The sequence below is a fragment of the Thunnus albacares genome, chromosome 13, assembly GCF_914725855.1.
Source record: "Thunnus albacares chromosome 13, fThuAlb1.1, whole genome shotgun sequence".
In the NCBI taxonomy this organism is placed as follows: domain Eukaryota; kingdom Metazoa; phylum Chordata; class Actinopteri; order Scombriformes; family Scombridae; genus Thunnus; species Thunnus albacares.
The window spans coordinates 8,990,414-9,009,658 of record NC_058118.1 but is presented as its reverse complement, the minus strand read 5'-3'; the positions used below and the strand labels follow the sequence as shown (position 1 = coordinate 9,009,658).

Genomic DNA, 19,245 nt, shown 5'->3' with positions numbered 1-19,245 from the left:
TCTGGCAGTCAACTTGTCTGTCCAACTGAGAGCACCATTCCTTTAGAATATTTTGTCCCATTTAAGATAGCAATGGAGGTGAGTGAAACAGAGTCCAGACCTTTAAACTTATTACATATAGCCTCTCTGTTAGCAGCATGTAAGATGCCCACAGACACAACTGATACTCGCCCAGTACTAATGCTTGGTTTGAAAATAGTTGGCATCTCCAAATAATATGCCAACACCAGCTGATGTCTTGTGGCCAAAGTGTGCAGAATATTTTTGAAGTTGCCAGCATTCTGAACCACTTAAAGAAAGAATGTTTTGCCTCAAATCATATTGTCCAGAACTCAATTAGTGCACCAGGATAGCGTTCAAGATAATGACGTTCAGAGCATAATTTAGTCCCATTAAATATTTGTAAAAGCAACTGTCTGTCAGAGGTCTGGCCTGTAGGTAGCACAGGGTGTCTGTTGTGAATGAATGGCTGGATAACAGCTCCACAATGTCTTACAATTCAGGGACCACAGGCCAAGTTTTTTCATTCTCTGGAATACAGTGGCCGATCAACAGTGGAAGAAATCTCAGAAGCACCCAGTTCTCATGTCCATAACCACCAATTGTTACATTTTTTGAAAAGTTTGTACTGTCTGAGGTCAGGTAGTTTTCAGGGTCCAATGTAACATTTTTCCCCGCTGGCCGACTTGGCCAGTAGATCAGTTTTACCAGCCCCTTGTATATTTCCACCGACTCGGCAGCCAAAAAATGAAAATAACTTTTTTCCCATAATTGTGGTTATTCATTGTATACATAATACGTACAACAGTGAAGTTCCCTTTAGATTTAGTCGTTTTACTTTAGTTATATTATAAAATTAGGCACACTGGATCAGTAAATGAATGGTGTGTAAATATAGGTTTAGGTAAAGCCAGTGAGTATGGAATACATAGGGAGAAGAGAACAGAAATTATGATAATAACATTTCAGTGAGTATGGATGACCTTGATAATAAACTCTTGTGTTAAGATCTGAGACAATGCTAAGAGATCTGCAGAAATGTACTTGTTAAGATAGAACAGTGAGAGAGAAAACATAATGGCATTTGTTTGTGTGCGCATGTTCACTCCAAGCTCCTTCTGTCTGTTTCTGAAAGCCACCTGTCTACCACAGATGTGTTGAACTGCTCCATGTCTGGATCCTCCATGCTAATGAAGAGCAGCCTTGTCAGTGTGTCACCGACAAACTGTACAAAACCTAATAGTCGCTGTTTTCCACCCAGGAGTATTGTTGCTTCCACAAAATTAGAAAGCCCCTCTTTCTTTTCGTAGCCTCATATGTTTCTTTCACATAAATTTTTTCAAGTCCTGTACTGGCCAAACAACTTGACCTGCATAAACTTTTACTGGCCACGGACCATCGGTTATGCCGGACCCTGGTTTTGTCGTAAAACTGAAAGGAAAATGATGCTATTCTATCATTAATGTCATTCAATGTGAAATACTTTTCAGCAATCAGATCTTAAAGACTTATACATAGTTCCACAGGTACAGTTCCTTCCAATACATCATGCAGTCTTTCTTCAAACCATCAACACATGAGGCGCCAGTTGTCTAAGCACACTAACAGCTTCATCAAACAGTTCTGGTGTTCTCAAAGTAAAAGTCCCACTCCTGGCAATCATGCTGCTGAATATTTATTCGGTTAGCCAAACAAAATCTGCAAAATTTCTCAATAATGAAAGACTCTTGGTAACCAGCAAGTGAGTGTGCACCCAAGTTGTCTGCAGAAACATACAAACCAGTACCTTTGACATAAGACCCAAGTCTTTGTACAGATATACTTATGGTCTCTTAATGCTGAATATCTTAAATCAGCAGCTCCAAAGCCTTGCTGTAACTATATTGTTTTATGTGTACAGTTTTGCACAATACAGCTAGATAAATTGATGATAATGTTGATCTAAGTCTGGATAAGTTGGCCATCACCCAATATATACCACACGCTTTGTGTTTCTTTTCCAGTCCCCACTGGATTACTGATTAACTGGTTTACAAAGTTCAAAGTTGTCACTGTATAAGCCAAGAGCTATGCCAAATTCTTCAGTGAGAAGTTTGTTTTCTTTAATTCACCATTTTCAAATGAACTGTAATGACTTTCCCATTCACTGGATCTCTGTAATGTTTGAAGAGTCTCACTTCTTTCCAGCAACTTACTTAACAAATCTAAAATAGGAACATAAACAAATGAATGTTTTTTTTTCTTGTGCATTTAGCACATACTCAACCGGTTAAATAACTGGAAAGTTCTTTATATAAAATGACTGCCTTTTATGCTCTGTGCCCAAAGGCCCCTCCCTTGAAAGACATTTGATGTTACAATGATGTTACAACAAAGGCATCAGCTGCAGTTATTTTCCTCCAAAACTGTCTCTGTAATTTTCCTAATATTTCGATAAGCAAATTCTCCCATATCAAATAACTCATCAATTACTTCTTGTACTGCTAAACTTGAAACATGTAAAAAAAATTTGCATGCAGAGAAATAAAGATGCCAACTGATGTTTAATGGCCTCTCCATTTTCAATAGCAGGTTCAGCCTCAGGTACAGAATCATATGAAGGTGGTACCTCAGTATCAGAAACAGAATCCTCTTCTATTACTGCATTTGTAAGTGTATGGTGTACAAAAAGCTCTGGTCTTAAACTATTCAGGATGGAAAACTTATGGTAGTTACTTCTATGAATTTTAAAAATTGACAGTTTACAAGACTTGAAAGACCAACCTGCAAATGGACATTTAATTGTTTCACTGTTCCTCAAATGAGTCTTTAGATGTGCAAAATATTTGTTAATGTTACCAGGCTCTGGGAACGTACACAAATCACAACTTACTCACAATTTTATGACCTTCTTTTACAACAGTTTTGAAGTTCAGCCTGGGTTTGAAATGTGTCCAGTCTTCATAAATACAGACAAGGCCTGAACACCTGTGATGATGTCCATGACGCTCTTTATAATGCTGTATTATTCTTCCTTGCCCATTGGAGGAGAGCGCACAAAATTAACATTTCCACATGATAGTATAATGGATTATAGATGGGACTTACTTTTATTGAAACAATTAAGTGGTTAAGAATACAATTATTAAAACAACAACAACAAACAAACAAATAAACAAAAGTATAAACTGACTATTCCACATCTACTTTTCAAACATACTTTTCAAATACTTTGGACTAGTTAAAACTTATTTAGTATAATGCAACTGCCCTGCAAGAATTACAACCTTTATGATGGTTAAAATATTCAGTTTTGGTTTTGCTTTGTTGTAAGTGGTGTTGCTGTTCATTTTAGAGACTGTAGATTGTGATTTTGAATTATATTACATGATAAACTGTGGACAAAATACAAGAAACACCTCTCAATATAATCCAATTCAATAGTGCCAAAAAATTAGTCTCAAAAATGAGTAAAGTAAATCTCTAAAACCTCCAATCTGTCGATTGACTGAGGAGGAGCAGTTGAAGACATTGCTGCTTGTCTAACAGGTCTTTGAAAAATTCCTTGCACTATCTCCACTGGAGGATTTTGTTGTAATTTTAAATTAATAATTTTAATCTACGACTGGAGTTTACAATAACCCAATGTCAGTCTCATTATCTTTGTGGCCTCTCTGCTCTGCTGATCTCTGTGAGTGTATGTGTGGAATTCAGCCCTGCTCTCATGCAAACTTAACACCACAAACACACACAGCAGAGAGGGGGGAAAGGGGAAGTGTGACGAGGCAAAATGTCTGCTCAGAATCAAGTTTTGAGTTGTGTCCCTAGTCTGCAGCATGCTCCGCATTACCATAAGTATTTATCAGGAAAAAATCCATTATCAAAATATCATTTATAAATATATTTTCCTACTTAGTGGTCAATATAAAATACAAAGAGCGAGCAAAGCATGGGCAGTGACTTAGCTGTTTGAATGTGAATCCCCCAGCCAGAGTAACTCTGGCTTCACTGGGCATGTAACATAAATGGACCACTCATGGAGTGGATGCTGCAACCATGCGCTTCCATTATAATCAATGAAAGTGGCTACACCAGTGACAAAAGCACATAAGTCATGGGTATGCGCCACGGAGTTCAAGTGTACAAGCCTAAACATAGACCTGTCTTCTATTTATATTTTTTATGCAAGCCATACACGGCTATAATGTGCTATAACTGGTCTATATTTTTAAATAATTGAACTATACAGGATTAATGAGCTCTAACTTTGTCAGATTGGTTGTGAGATTTTCTATTATTATTTCATGTCTCCTGTTTTACGTCCCTTGCTTTCTTTGATAACAGAGATTGAAATAGCAGCTACTTTGTATCAAACGGTGCTTCCACCTTGGGATCTTACCAGCCTGTTGGCATTTAGTGAAAACACAATCCCAAAACCAAGGTCCAACATCTTGTTTTGGCTGTGAAGTTACAGAAGCCTACGTTGTATGTCCGCCTCTAGGTGTAGCCACCAGAAGAAAATATTATGCAGCACATCGGCTCCGCAAACAGCCCGCTTATGTTACATGCCCAGTGTAGCCTCGACTGTGTAGCTGGCTAGCCAGCTACTAAGATTAGTGAATGCTAGCAAACTAGTGTTTGGTTGGGGGGTGAGGGGTGTCGAGCAAAAAACTTCAGTGGTGCATGAAGTAAAAAAACAAATATTGCAGTCACATTCAAAAACTAAACCAATTTGTTATACTTTTACATTTTATACTTTTTATCAAAAGCATGACTGATGAAATTTGTCCAATATGCGTCTCAGAACAAGGTCATGGGCATAACAGAGGGGGAAAAGTGTTAGCTTAACATCAAGGCCACAAATTGAGCCTTTCCAGGCTCTTAAAAAGCACGACCTACATAGTTAATGTTATTACGTTACTACACCTAAGGTTAATGGAAAAAGACTTAATTAAAGACATAATTTAAACTCACCTCCTGGCGCTGTAGCTCAGCAGGAAAAAAATCCTCACCATACTCCACTCTCCTCATTGCAGACAGTAACATTGAATTGCTCCGCCTCAATTCATAGGCCGTTGTCAGGTACATAAACCCTCTGCCGGTGGCAGTAGTCCTTTCTTGTTTACCACAAAGTGTCTATGTTTTAGTTGGAATTCAAATATAGGACTTATCTGTGTTCTCCTTCATCGATCTCCACATGAGAGACGAGAATTATTGAACACAGTAGCATGAATACTGCAGCTGCAACGCTTACGGGATGGTCCGTGGTGGTGTGTTCATGGACCTCCCCGCCATCTCGGCCCTTTTCTGTACCAACCCCCTGTGGGCCAAACTCCCATTTATGGAGGGTTTGGCAGTGGGCTTCATTGCACAACCGAGGTGTGAGGGTTTTCTTTTACCCTGATGACCTCATTGTCATGGCCAGGTGCAAAAAATGGGCTATGTTCCTCACAACCCAGTTGATTTTGTGTCTAACTAAGTTAGGGTTCACGATCAACTGGAAGAAGAGCATCCCCTAGCCATAACAACAGGTAGAATATCTGGGAGTTGTGCTTGACTCATGTCTTGGGACTGGAGAACAGGGGGGCTTAGGTCTTAGGTTTGGTTTTAGACCAAATCGTTGTTTAGTGGGATGTGTCGAGGACATATGCATGGCAGTGTCCTGGTCTATGCCATGTCCATTTATACGGTTCTATCTCTTGGACATGTTGGGCTCCTTTTTGCAGTCTGTGTTCACTGGATCGACCCAATGAAAAAGGTGAGTGTGTGTTTCAGCTATGTTTCATCTGGCCCCCCTCTGGACATGATACACCTGCATTTTTCTTGTGCTCCATGATGACCAAGGGAACAGGGTGTGCAGAGGGTCTGTTGCATGACACTAAACCCTTGCAGGTTAGGCCATGGCCCCACCCAGTTCAGTGATATACTACCTGGATCGGCTGGGCCCCCTACTTCGTCACTGAGACGGCCTAGGCTATAAGAAGTAGGTGGGCTGCAACTAACTTTAGCCGGTCAGGATCAGTGAGGCTGATACACCGCTCACTGAAGAGGTTGTAGGATGCTGGACAGCGCATGCTGCCTTATACACTGTGTGCTCCACACATATTCAATTAAGCGTGTCCTGATTGGCCGGCTACATTTATGCAAATTTCAGTGGGTGAATACCCTTGGAGTCCAGTGGAGGGTTCCGCCTGTGCTAATAGCACTAGTGTTACAATATCGTAACCTTCGATCTGCAGTGTGCAAAAAGGCACTTTGAATACAAAATGGAGTAACAAGGGAGGGTTAGTTTTGACTGTGGTGACAAAAGGTGCCTCTGGCTGTCTCATGTGGTGATGAAGTGTGATAAGGTTACTGTGTGTGCCCCTGTCTGTGGGGTTAGATTGTGTTCCTTTTTGGTCCAGTTGGACTCTGCAGAGAGGATTATTGGAGCTCTGCTGCAGTAGGCCTTTCAAGCTCTGGCTCAGGCTCCAGAGGACTAACAACAAGTCAGACACTGTCAGATCCAGGGTAGTGAGGCCAAGGGCTGATGCTTTGAAGTGGGCTATGAGATTCTCATCTGGAGGGATCAGATGGAGGGAGAAAAGAAGACAGCGAGAGGTGTAAAGCTCCAGCTAAACAGGCAAGCTGAGTTGGCTTCAGGAGCTGTAGAGGTGGGTTATGCTGTTAGAAGCCAGAACCTGCATTCTATGAATTGCTTTGACTCTGTAAAAACCTATGACATTCATCTTTATGCAACTCCTGAAATAAACAAGTATAATTTGATAATAAGAAAGCCTTAAAATACAAATGCAAGTGTGAAAGAGCAGAAGGGAAAATAAGGTTAAACACAGCAAATGTAGTTTTAGTTTTTGAAGTTGACTGGGAGATACAGGAAAAATATTAATGACTCTGCAATCAAAGCATGCAGAGAAAAAAAATGTCTGTATTTTTTATAGCAGAGGTAAGAATCTGGGTTTAATTTGTGGTGATTGCCCTCTGTATAATTCTGCAAATATCCCTAAAATGCAGACAGCCATCTCTGGATCTCCACATTTGATCAATCAGCCCGTAACAAAATTTAAACATTTATGTATCCAGCAAATGCATGAATCAGTTTTACCTCATTCTTCTTCTCTATGGAGACAGGTTTTTCAAACGCCTCTGAATTAAGGGATGTAGGGCTATACAGCAGTGTCAGCAACATCCGTCCTATTGTGGGAAGTAGATTGTCAGGATATGTTTCAAGATAAGCTGCGTTTATGAATTGCGCGGAGATAATAAATGACAAGAAAAGAGACACTAAGGCAAGAGAGTGGGAGGAATTGAAGATGGTCTTGTTTTGAGAATCAGAGTACTTACATTTGCGTATGCTTGTATGGTTTTTAGTTGGGCATGCATAATTTCTTATTATAACTTAATAAGCAGATTCATTTTCCCTTCTGAGAATATAAACAGTCAGTTTTACAAACACATGTTCCAGATTATCCCTGTGCTTACTCAGCACAATAGTATAACATGCATAAACGAGCCAACTCTTCCTTGTTCACATACACACAAAAACACGCACACTTATGAGAACATTCTTCACTAACCTTCATAAGCTTCCTCTGCTTTTAACCCTTATCTCTCCTCGCCTTATTTCTTACACTAACCCCAACGCTATCACCAAAAATAAATCTTTAACAAAGGGTTCGGAGGAAATAGTCCAGGCTTTCAAATCCTATGGAGACATTAGGACCTCACACGATAGTAAAAACAGATGTGTAACCTGATTGCTTTTGGAATTATAAGATAGTATCAGTCAATCAATCAGCATACACACACACACACGCACACTGTACTGTACACACAATTGTGATGGTCTCACTTTCTTCCTGTCTGAAGTAACCTCAACCATGTTTTTGTGTCCCACGAGGAATGCCTTTTATCATGTGACACGGTGGTGTTCGTGGAGGTGGGGGTGGGGTGGAGGGGAAGGTGGGGGGGGTCGTCAGACAGCTGTTTCCCATCAGCACTCAGTCAACTGCAGTCAGCCAGTCGCAACCCTGCTTGGAGGATCAGAGGGGCAGAACAGCATAGTGGAGCTCAAAGAGATGCAGGGGCCGAAATACTTCCAATTAGAAGGTCATCCCAATTTGTTCTCCCATATCCACAGTGCTCATCAGGCGTCTCAGGCCCGCTTGCCCAGTGTTATGTACAAATCCATAGCCAGGGGTGAATGGGTTGCCGCCATCTGGGAGTGATTATGCCTTTTCCTCATTGTTTCCTGTCTTTTCACCCCAACCCAGCTCGACTGAGTTCTGCTGTTCTGCTCTCTGTGTTGGCTCAGCTCCCTTGGCTTGTTCAGGTTCTAAGCCCCCCCTGTAATTTAAGACTGGGAATGCTTAACAGCAGTCACTCATGCACAGGCGTCTACATTAGCACATGTTGTTCACCTCATCAGGAGCAAGAATCTGCTCAGTGATGTGAAAGGAAAGACTTGTTTTCATTCATGATGTACCACTTTCTCTTTTACAAATCCACATTCCTCATGTCCATCCTCAGCTTCTCGCTTGCAAATAATGAATAATGGTCCCATACTACAGTTGAGAGGTCTAAGATTATTCTGGTTGATTTTTTGACACATTTAAGTGTTTATAATCTCCTGCCTTTAATCAGAAATGTACTCTTCTTTGTGCTGTTGTTTAGAGCTTGAGGCAATACATAGACAGAAAGGAGCTGCCCGTGTCCACCAGAAATCACACTTTACGGTTGGGCTCTGCGTGGATGCGAGTTTGAGCTGTCTCCAGTTCAGCTTCTGGCTACAAGCTCATTTTCTGCGCACAGGCTACTCGTTGTGGAAAGATGATAAATTGCTGTGGTAGCTTTCCACTGCATGCTAGTGGAGCCGTCTGGAGCTCACCTATCTGCTCTGTAGCAGTGAATCTTCTCATCTTACTGTCTGCCATTAAGACAACCAGCTTTCTCAGCAGCTTGTCTCAATAAACTATATTCCCTGTTTGAGTAAGGAAGTAACCCCATGAGGTTCCCTGGGAAATTTCACCACAGATAAACAGTTAGCTGTCTAGATAGAATATTAACAAATCATGATATATTTTGGGCATGATCTGGTGTACTGCTTTTAAAAATTGTGATAGACAGAGCTCTTGTATAACACTTTATTATGCTGCCTTCAAATAGAACTTGTAAGGTCATATTTTCGACTTGATAAGTCAAGTAGACAATATCCTGCTGCTAAAGTGGCATTAGTCTTGAGAACACTTGCTAGGTGACGAACAATGAAACAGATCATGGCCTTGTACCCTTTACAAAATGGTGACTGATTTTGTGTTTGCATGTCATTTCATGCAGTTCATGCTTATTCTGCTTATTCATGCTTATTCTGAGCATGGCATTTCATTGCCATGCTCAGAATAAGAAAAGAGTAAACAACAGAAGAAATTAATAGAAAAAGAATTAAAAAGCAATTTGCCTGTGCCCTGACATTTGAAAAAAACATTAGCATGCACATTGTCACAACGTCTGAGCTCAGAGCTATAAAATTCCCACTTATGAAAGCTGTGAATACCACATCAGTCAGTAAATGGACTCTTGTTGTTGATACAATAAACACAACCCCACTTGAACGCAATATGAGCAGATATTGTGATTTAGCATTGTCAAATCATGGTCAAGCATCATTAAATTCCACTCTATTCACTGGTCTGCTTTTTTGTGTGTTTTCCAGTTTTACGTGATGACTTCAGACAGAACCCAGTAGACGTTATGGTTGCAGTGGGTGAGCCTGCAGTGCTGGAGTGCCAACCACCCCGTGGGCACCCTGAACCCACGATCTCCTGGAGGAAAGATGGTTCCAACTTAGATGACAGAGATGAACGCATCACAGTAAGAGATACTGTTTTAACCTTAAACATTATAGATCATCCTATCTTTTAAAGAATAGTTCACAAAAAAAATTAATTTTGTCATTCTCACCATCATGTAAGACAAAACACCTATTACCAGTTGGTACATCCACATGATACAAAACAAGAAGCTTGGACTTAAATTAAGCATGTGCCTTCTCAACTCTTGGATTTTGTTGTACAAGATTTGTGGTGTAAATCTTTGGTATTCAGTTGTCCTTGTTAGAACAACCAATTAACTCTCACCTCAATAATGTGGAAATATAGAAGAGCAAGACTGTTAAGTCCAGATCAAAAAACAATTTTCTTGTGGTCACAAGAGCTCCTAAAAATAACTATTTTTACCCATATAATCTCTGAGTTTCTAAACAGAACTCAGTTTGCTAGGAGGAATTTAAAGAGATGTTTTTTGACAGAAAAAAAACTAACCATAACAGTGTATCAGAAAAAAACTGCATACTATGCTTTTTGTATATGCCTGATGGCAAAAATACACAATAACAGAAAACAATAACAAGCTGGCAGTAGTAAGAGTCATTATATGAACTATAGTGCGGTATTACTGTAATCTAATGAAGTTGTCTTGTGGCATGCAGTACACAGCAGTGATTTTCTTTTCATGTTTCTGTATACACTTAAGTGATTTCAGACCCAGAAGGGCTTGATGGCTTTGGCCAGCAAGAGCAGGAGTTCTTATCCCTTTAACTGAAGGACAGGACCTGGTTTCGGCATCTCAGATGATTGTGTGTGTGTGTGTGTGTGTGTGTGTGTGTGTGTGTGTGTGTGTATTTGTGTGTGTTGATTTGTTTATTTGAATGTCTCTGCATGCTCCTGGGGACACACAAGAGCAGATTCAAAGCTCATGTTAGTGTGGAGTGACAGGTAGAGTCTCTCTGGGGGGCTGTGATGGACAGAGCAGCTATCTCTGATTTAAGGAGAGGCATGGATCAGAGCCAGGCGGAGGCTCCTCTGAGGGAAATACAAAGGCTGCTTTTTGCTTTGTACTTTCTGCGTGCCTGTCTTTGTCCTCCCTAATCATCTTTCCTATATGGAAATATGTCTTTGCCATGAGAGTTCATTCAAAGACATCACTTACTGTACAAAGACCAAAGGAGTCCACCACAACTGATTCATGGCTACTTCCCATCCTTTTAAGTGTTTTTTTGTGTCCTGGACCTCAATTTATTGATACTGATATGTAGATAAAGTGGTGAGTTAATTCTTTAGAAGGTTCTAATACACAAAAAATGTGATTTATGGATTTTAAATGCCTTTAAACATAAAATACATGTAATTCACACTATAAGCAGCTTCAGAATATGTGTGCCTTTAGTGTGTCTAAGGCTATGTGAAGAAGAGAGAGAACATATTGAAACAGAACAGAAATGAAAGTTGAGGTTTCAGTGTCCGAGATGGAGGATAGACAAACCACATGTGGATTTCTTTGCAATGGAATTGCTCCTAAAAGCGAGGAGCGGTCAGTCCAGGAAATAAAAAAGTTCTTGGTCTGCTCTTTAATCAGCTGCTAAAGTTACTAGTGCAGCAGTATTTACAGCAAACAGCAAAAGTTGCAGAACACAAGTATAGCATTAGTCAGTGGCATTGGTTAGAGCAAGATCATCTTTGCAGTCCTTGAGGAGTACTTTACTGGCATCATTACATTTCCACAAAATTTGATTTTGGTTCATCAAGAGACAGTTATTGCATCGTAGACCCACCAGGACAAGTGCCCACTGATGTCCTATTAATCTAAGACACAAATCTTTTTTATCCAGGGTAACCTCAATCACCTGAATTTAATATGCTTCTGGATTTGATGAAAATATTAGTGCTTACTTATTTATGGAATGGAAAACTACAATATGGGAAAGATTATGAGCAAATAATAGGGCTATACACTGACATTCAAGCAATTGGAAAAAAGTTGTTTACTGTAAGTCTACATGTCAAACGTTCCCTATATGTGCCACTTCTATTAATAACTGTGCTACTCCTGTCCTCCATGTGCAATATGCTACACAAAAATGTAAATATATTAAAAAGGATGTTGTTTTGAAGCACGAACATGTTAAGCCCCTGTGGAGGATGGCCAAAAAAAATCCATCTTTATTGCAACTTAGTGTGTAATTGTGCAATGTAAATTTATGCAATTATATCCTAATATATATTTTATTGGGCCAATCCAATACTGTAAAATACAGTTACTGTTTGCAAAAACATGCAGCCTGTCCGACTTGATAGGTTTCCAACAATGTCTGATTTCATTCATGGCTCATTCATGGCAATATAACCACCTCTGTAACTGTATGCAATAATGCAGTTGTGCTTTTAGTCATATACTGTATAGAAGATTTATGCATTGGTTATATGAGTCTTTTTATTGCTAATGTGAGTCTGAACATCCAAACCTAATCCATTGAATACTGACAGGAAAGTTTGAATCTGCAGTACCAGTTCCCAAATTCTGCCACTTTCTCCTTGTGATTACTAGCGGTTGGCATTGTGTATAAAAGTACACACAACCACAGGTCACACCACAGTTTGTCAAATCTTCCTCTTAAAACCACATCATTTGCAACAGATTTGGAATGTCAGCCATAGTTAGGCCATCCATAGTTGTTATTTATTTGGTGTACAGTATGAGCTTTTTGTGGTGGAAGGTTAGCCTGGAGGAGCCTGACTAATGAATGAAAGGCAGTTGGTTTCATCCCTGCAGCAGCAATTTAATGATGTATTCCATCTGTAAGCTGGTGAGTGGAGAGTGCCCACCAAGCCAGGTGCTGTCTAGCATGACGCTGAATCCCTTGCCTGCCTCATGGACACAGCACTGTAGTCAGCCTTGATCTCTGACCTCTGTTAAGAAATAGCCGGGCTGAGGTATAACAGGCTGTGTGTGAATACATGAATAGATCAGTTCCATTGCCTTGTGTGAGTAGGAAAAAAGCAATTTTAAATCATAATAACAAGGCTGAAAGTTTAATTGAAGTTGATGCCTGGGAGAAGGTTTCAGATGTCTGGGTACAGGGAATGACCTTGTGTTTGTTTTGACATCTTCACATCCCTGTTATAGTATCACGCCTGCTCACTGCTGCTGTGGTATCACCTATAACACTGGGTAGCTACAGACTATCTGAACAGTTTTCAAAGTACCATAAAGACAGCTACCATAGTCTGTGGGGGCATATGGTGGATAGGATATGAAAAGAATGAAAACAGCATGGAGTGCATGCAGTATACCTTCCGCCTCTTTGTTGTGTGTGTGAGAGAGTGCATGTGTGTGTGTGTGTGTGTGTCTGTGCGCAAATATGAGTACAGTGAAGGTAAAAAGTTTGAGAAAGGCAAAGTAGGCTGACAGAACATCTGAGGAAGGTCTCTACAAAGAGGCAGTATATCTTTGTTCCCAGGGTTCTGTGCTAATGTAGCACCAGATATGAATTATGTAATTTCATAATGGGTGACCTTCTGTGAAGCTTGAAAGGCAGTACAGATTCTTGTCCTCAGATAAGAGATGCATACAGATGCACACAAGAATACACGACACTACTTGCTGTTTTGACATCAAGTGCACATACATGTATATTTTCAAATGGAAGATAGCCAAAGATGTGAGTACACAGTGTGTGCATTATGCATAAAACACGTCTTCAGAGAAAGCTGTACAAATGTAAATGAAATTTAGCTGTGGCACATTTTATGACAAAATGTACATATTTTGGCCAGAATATTACATGCATTATGAATGTCACTCAGCTACTCACAAACACAGTACACACAAGGATGATAAGGTCTTGGGCAAATACAGCTGTGCAAATATATTTTGTGCTTTCTTTTAGATTCGCAGTGGCAAGCTGATGATCACCAACACCCGGAAGAGTGATGCAGGGAAATACATCTGTGTTGGAACTAACATGGTCGGAGAAAGGGAGAGCGAGATCGCTGAACTCACTGTGCTAGGTAAAATTTGGGGCTTCGTGATTGCATTTTCCATTGTTGCAGTGCTTAACTTAGTCCAAGTACCCTCTCAGTTCACGGTGGTTTAGTTTTCTAGTCCACTGTGTGAGGTCTTTGTCACTGGGGTATAATAACCCATTAATTACGTTGATTATGCAGCACTACCATCCAATTTGCCAGCTTTGGAGAGGTTTCCCTTCAAACTGTGCTGAACATTTACTGCTGCTACATCCAAAGCTACAATCCTCCAAACCCTTCAGTACAAGAGCTCCCCATGCTACCTCCGACAGCCCCCACCCTAAACTACTGATTCCAGCCTCAATTCTCCATCCCCCACTTATTTTCCTAACATTTCCCATCAGAATAGAGCTCTTATCAGTATCACACAGTTAGATGACCTTGGTTGGTGTTGGGAGTACTGCCTCATAAAGCTATTCAAGGCTGTGAGAATAATCCTGCTGAATACAGAAACAGGTCAAAATATACAGGTTGTGCATAATAAATGACTAAATGACTCTCTAGAATTTTTAATTTTTCCAAGTTCTATGATAATTGGCTGACTGTACTAACATTTTCTGTTTCTTGAAGTAAAATTTAGAATGAATATTATCTTGCCATAACTCCTTGCACAATTTCCTTGCATCAATGCATGCTACTGTGAAAATACAGTATGCACACACACAAAACACGTTAATCAAAAGACAACAATCCAGTATTAAACTTGATATGGTATGGAAGTGAAGGTGTGATACATCCAGTCCAACAAGAACCTTTAGATAAACCACAGTAACTATACAAAGAGATTGATAAGTTTAAAGCTATTTCAATATTTTTTTCTTTCAATCCGACAATTCAGCGATTAAGGATAACAAAAAAAGAAATGTAGATAAGACTTGTTACTAGATATATACAATGGATGGCACTCACAAACCTGATGTCAGTGAATACATTGATATTTGTGCTGCTTTCTGTTGTGCTGCTCTCTAGAGCGCCCAACCTTTGTGAAGCGGCCCAGCAGTGTGGTGGTGTTGGCAGATGAGAGCGTGGAGTTCCACTGTGCGGTTCAAGGAGACCCTGTTCCCACTGTCCGCTGGAGGAAAGATGATTCTGACCTGCCTAAGGGCAGGTAATGCACAAAGGCCTTCTATACACAAAAATGTACCATGCAAACCTGGTGTTTCAACTTTTCCTTTCATCTCTTGATTGTGTGTGTCCATCTTGCCTTCAGATTTGAAATCCTAGAAGACCATACCTTGATTGTTCGCCAAGTGACCTCTTCAGATGAGGGCTCCTATACGTGTGTGGTGGAGAACATGGTTGGGAAGTCTGAAGCATCCGCCACGCTCACTGTGCACGGTCAGTTCAACCCGTCCTCTAACCATAGCACCACCTTCTCAGTTCACACACTATTTTCAAAGCCTCAGATTTCCTTTTCACGGATGAGAAGTATTTGCAAGACAGCTTTTCCTTGCCTAACAGGATAACTAATCCTGTCTCGTAGTGTCACAAATTAGCAGGCAGTGACTTTTACACTGCCTTTATCCAGACCTAGTTTTTGTTATTGTGCCATAGGCTGCTGTTGCTCTCAAGACAGTACAGGCAGAATTATCTCTGGGGTTTTTGTGTGTTCTTTTTCACTTCCTGGCTGGAGGTCATATAATGTCTACAGCAGTCCTCGGTTCTAAAACAAGCAGTGTAGGACTGTGCTGCAGTTTGTTTACAGTACTTTTCATAATAATGTACTGTATAAACTGAGAAGAGCATGCAGTTAATGTTTGCGTGACCGCAGAAAATGGATTCATTTGGTCGGAGTTGTCCTGCCACAATGACATCCTTTAGTTCTTAAATCAGTCGCAAGAAATGAGCGGTAAGACACCTCTCATAGCTGCACCTACAGACCCATATATACACATAAACACACATGGCAGTGCCACAGACTGTGAGGACAGTAGGACTTAATTAAAGATAAGCCAGGGCTGGTCTCATGCTGGGAAATGACATGGTTCCAATTACATTGTCTTCCTCTCCCTCCAAAAACCTGAGAAAATGACCATCAAGGGGGGCCATAGCTAATTTGGGCAGTGAATGGAGAAGGGCAGGAATAACTGGCAGATGAGTAGAGGTTGTCTTATTGGAGGATATATATATGTATATATATGTATATGTATATACAGTCATAGCAACAAAATCATTTTTACTGACCTTAAACATTTGGTTGATATTAAACAGTTGCCATTTGGAACAGATGTAGCAGGCCTTGCAGCAAGCTTATTCATTATAAGGTTTGCCCAGGTTCCAAGTATGAAATGAAATGACTATTTAGCAGTGAACTCATTAAAATGATTGATATACTTTCAGACATTAACTTGGAGAAACTGCTGAATTCAAATAAATGAAATACATTTGACTATACATGAAACATGTCTCCTCAGAGAGAGTGCCAACTATGTGCAAAATCATGTGCTGTACTTTTTAAAAAACTTTGAACACAAAAATGTTGAGCAATAACTGCAGTCATACTCTTGCTGCAGTTCCAAAACCAGCTGGTTAGCTAGCCATTCATTTCACTATAAATCTAGTTTACAGATGTCAAGATATACAGTAGTTCCCATTTTAAAATTGTGTCTTTGTTTGTGTAATACATTTAGCTGAGCAGAGGTCCCTGCATAGCACCAGCAGCTTCCTCTCCTACCCTCTATCCAGACACAGTGCTCCTTCCTCGCTCCTTGTAGGTTTATTTTGTCCATTAGGGGATTGTAGCTTTGTCCAAATAGGCCTCAAGGCTGGCTGGCTCTGTAATTTAAACCAGCCCTTCATTTTTCACGCCTCAGAGTCAACAAATCTGCTGAGTCTAATAGGGTCTAAACAGCTTGCCTTGTCCTTTGACCTTGGTTTGAATACTGGAGAAATGTTTCACTTTTAATTCCAAAAGCACAATTTCCTTTCCTGCATATCCTTTCCAAACTATACTTACAAATGTATGAGCGTATATGAAATTGTTGTTGTTGTTGTTGTTGTAGTTGTTTTATACCGATTCCATTGTGCTCACTCATTCAAGCATGTGTCAATACTTTTTAGTGCATCATCTCAAATGCATATGCCAGTATGTGCCTTCATCACTCATTATACTGCTCTTTTTTGTGTCTTTTCCCTTATAGTCAACACTGGTAAGTTGTCATCCGCCCCTCATCCACCATCAGACAGTAACAGGAAATCATGAGCCCCTGTCATTGTCCTAGCTGCACTGTACTTCCATCCACCAATACAGTATGTAATTCATGTTATATGTGGGTAAATGAATAAAAATATGCTGTTTTTTTTTTCATTACAAAAGGTAAAGAATGACCATTTCTTGCTACATATCTTTTATTCTGAGCTTGTTATGCATACTGACTGATGTTCCTAAACTGGGAATTAAGGAAATGTATCAGGCTGCCTTAGTAATTAGGACCCTTCTTCCTCTACAGTGCCTCCAGCATTTGCTGTACGCCCCAGGAACCAGGTGGTGTCAGTGGGAAGGACGGTCACCTTCCAATGTGAGGCCACCGGTAACCCACAGCCCGCTATCTTCTGGCAGAGGGAGGGCAGTGAGGTGAGATTGACCCTCAGTCTGTCATCACACTAAATCACCACTCAGTACAAATAACGCTAATGAAGGGGTTTCAAACTCTGTGATCTCTGTGTCCCCTACAGAGTCTCCTGTTCTCTTACCAGCCACCACAGCCCTTCAGCCGTCTGTCTGTCTCCCAGATGGGCAGTTTGACCATTACTGATGTTCAGCGCTCTGATGGCGGCTTCTACAGCTGCCAGGCTCTCAACATTGCCGGCAGTGTTATTACCAAAGCACTGCTGGAGGTTACAGACAGTGAGTAAAGAGAGGGAGTGATAGAGGGCAGATGGGGGTGCTTTTATCAGCCACCTTTCCAGCTTCAGTCTTTTGTCTTTTGGCTAAACGGACTACTTTGCTGCTGCAGTTTTTCGTTGTTGAGCAGATATATTAGGCTATGAGTTGGCCTTGGTTGCACACTGGTGAGAGCTACCTCCCTTATGGGTGTGGTAGTTGGCCTTGGTTACTAACTGTCAGGGGAGAGATTTCAGGGGATGTTGCTCACATGATGGGCTCAAAACCCTCTGTTTCCATGGTGATTTTGTGTAAAGAGTGTTTGGTCTCATCTCTCTTACCTCTAAAAATACTATTTACTATATGGCAAATGTATATAATCTAAATAAAAAGCTCAAAGGGAAATATCATAATTATTATCTATTGTTACTCTAGTTTCCATTAATATAACACAATCTAGTCTACTGCAGATATTTATAAATTAAGACTGCAGGATTATCATATTGTTTCTAGGTATGTTTATATAGAAAGTGGTTTGAGGAACTGTCATCCAAGTCCTAGGTGATGGGATAACTTCAATAATTGATTAAAAAAGCAATTTAAATGTGCTAGGAGGCTTACACCATTAATTACACACCACCAGCAAAGTCTACAGGCTCCCAATTAAATGACCTGTCTGATCATGAATACATGTGTCTTTGTAACTGTGTAACTGTGCTTCTCTGTACATATATTAAATTAATGAAGATAATTGCTTCAGGCTTAGACAGTTACTGCATGTACACATTGAGTTGTTCAGTGCAGCCCTGTTAGTTATAATGTATAATCCGCTGCTCATATTGGTAATGCAGCCACCTTAGTAGGGAAATGAGAGGCATCCACTCCACAGTGAGAAATCTGTTATAGGTAATGGGAAAAAAAAGATGGGGTCATGTTTTATGTATTTTTTTCAGTGGTCTATAGCACTCCGCTCTCGCCTCTACCTGTTTGTCTCTACTCTCCCCTCCCCCAAAGTCTCTCCATCCCACCACACTTCTCTCATCCCCATTTGGAGTGGTGCATTTTAATGGAAATAACTGGTCCGCATTACCTCCGGCAGTTTTCAAGGCGCGCTTCCATCATCTTTTTTTTGCTATTCTTTTTATTTATTTATTTAGAACCCCTGCCCCCATCCACAGGGTTTTAAAATGTAAGAGAGAGCTCCGTTATCTAAGTTGGATTGTTATTAGTTGGGCTTTTGCCGTTCTGATTGGAGTCGGCTCCAGCAGTACCTACTGCCGAATGAACGATTAGTTGCTCTCCGCTGGAGGGGAAAAGTTGATTTCTTTTTCCTCCGCTGCCTGCACAGCCACCTAAACCTATTGTTCTCTCTCTTTACCAATTTTCCTCTCAATATCTTTCACATCTTATCTGTCTTGCAGTTTTTGGCAGTATTTCATTTGCTCGTTTTTCATTTTCTACTTTCATCTTTCTTACTTTTATTTTTGTCTATCTTCATAACTTCTTCTGTGAACATCAATTCCAAATTTCCAGTTCCATACTATAAACTACTGTTTACTGTTTTGAATATTAATATAGTTTTAACCC

The 19,245-nt window shown here is 40.3% G+C and overlaps 1 protein-coding gene across 4 annotated transcripts in view; it reads left to right on the top strand.

Annotated features, from left to right (window-relative positions):
- The window catches only part of LOC122995008 (roundabout homolog 1-like), a 107,510-nt gene that overhangs the window by 77,437 nt on the left and 10,828 nt on the right, over positions 1 to 19,245 (top strand). For all 4 annotated transcript variants that reach the window (XM_044369908.1, XM_044369906.1, XM_044369907.1 and 1 more), the window contains 7 exons: positions 9,689 to 9,846; positions 13,700 to 13,820; positions 14,805 to 14,943; positions 15,046 to 15,173; positions 16,976 to 16,984; positions 17,285 to 17,409; positions 17,511 to 17,682. In XM_044369908.1, coding sequence (XP_044225843.1) covers positions 9,689 to 9,846; positions 13,700 to 13,820; positions 14,805 to 14,943; positions 15,046 to 15,173; positions 16,976 to 16,984; positions 17,285 to 17,409; positions 17,511 to 17,682 — 852 coding nt within the window. The remainder of the gene's footprint in view (positions 1 to 9,688; positions 9,847 to 13,699; positions 13,821 to 14,804; positions 14,944 to 15,045; positions 15,174 to 16,975; positions 16,985 to 17,284; positions 17,410 to 17,510; positions 17,683 to 19,245) is intronic.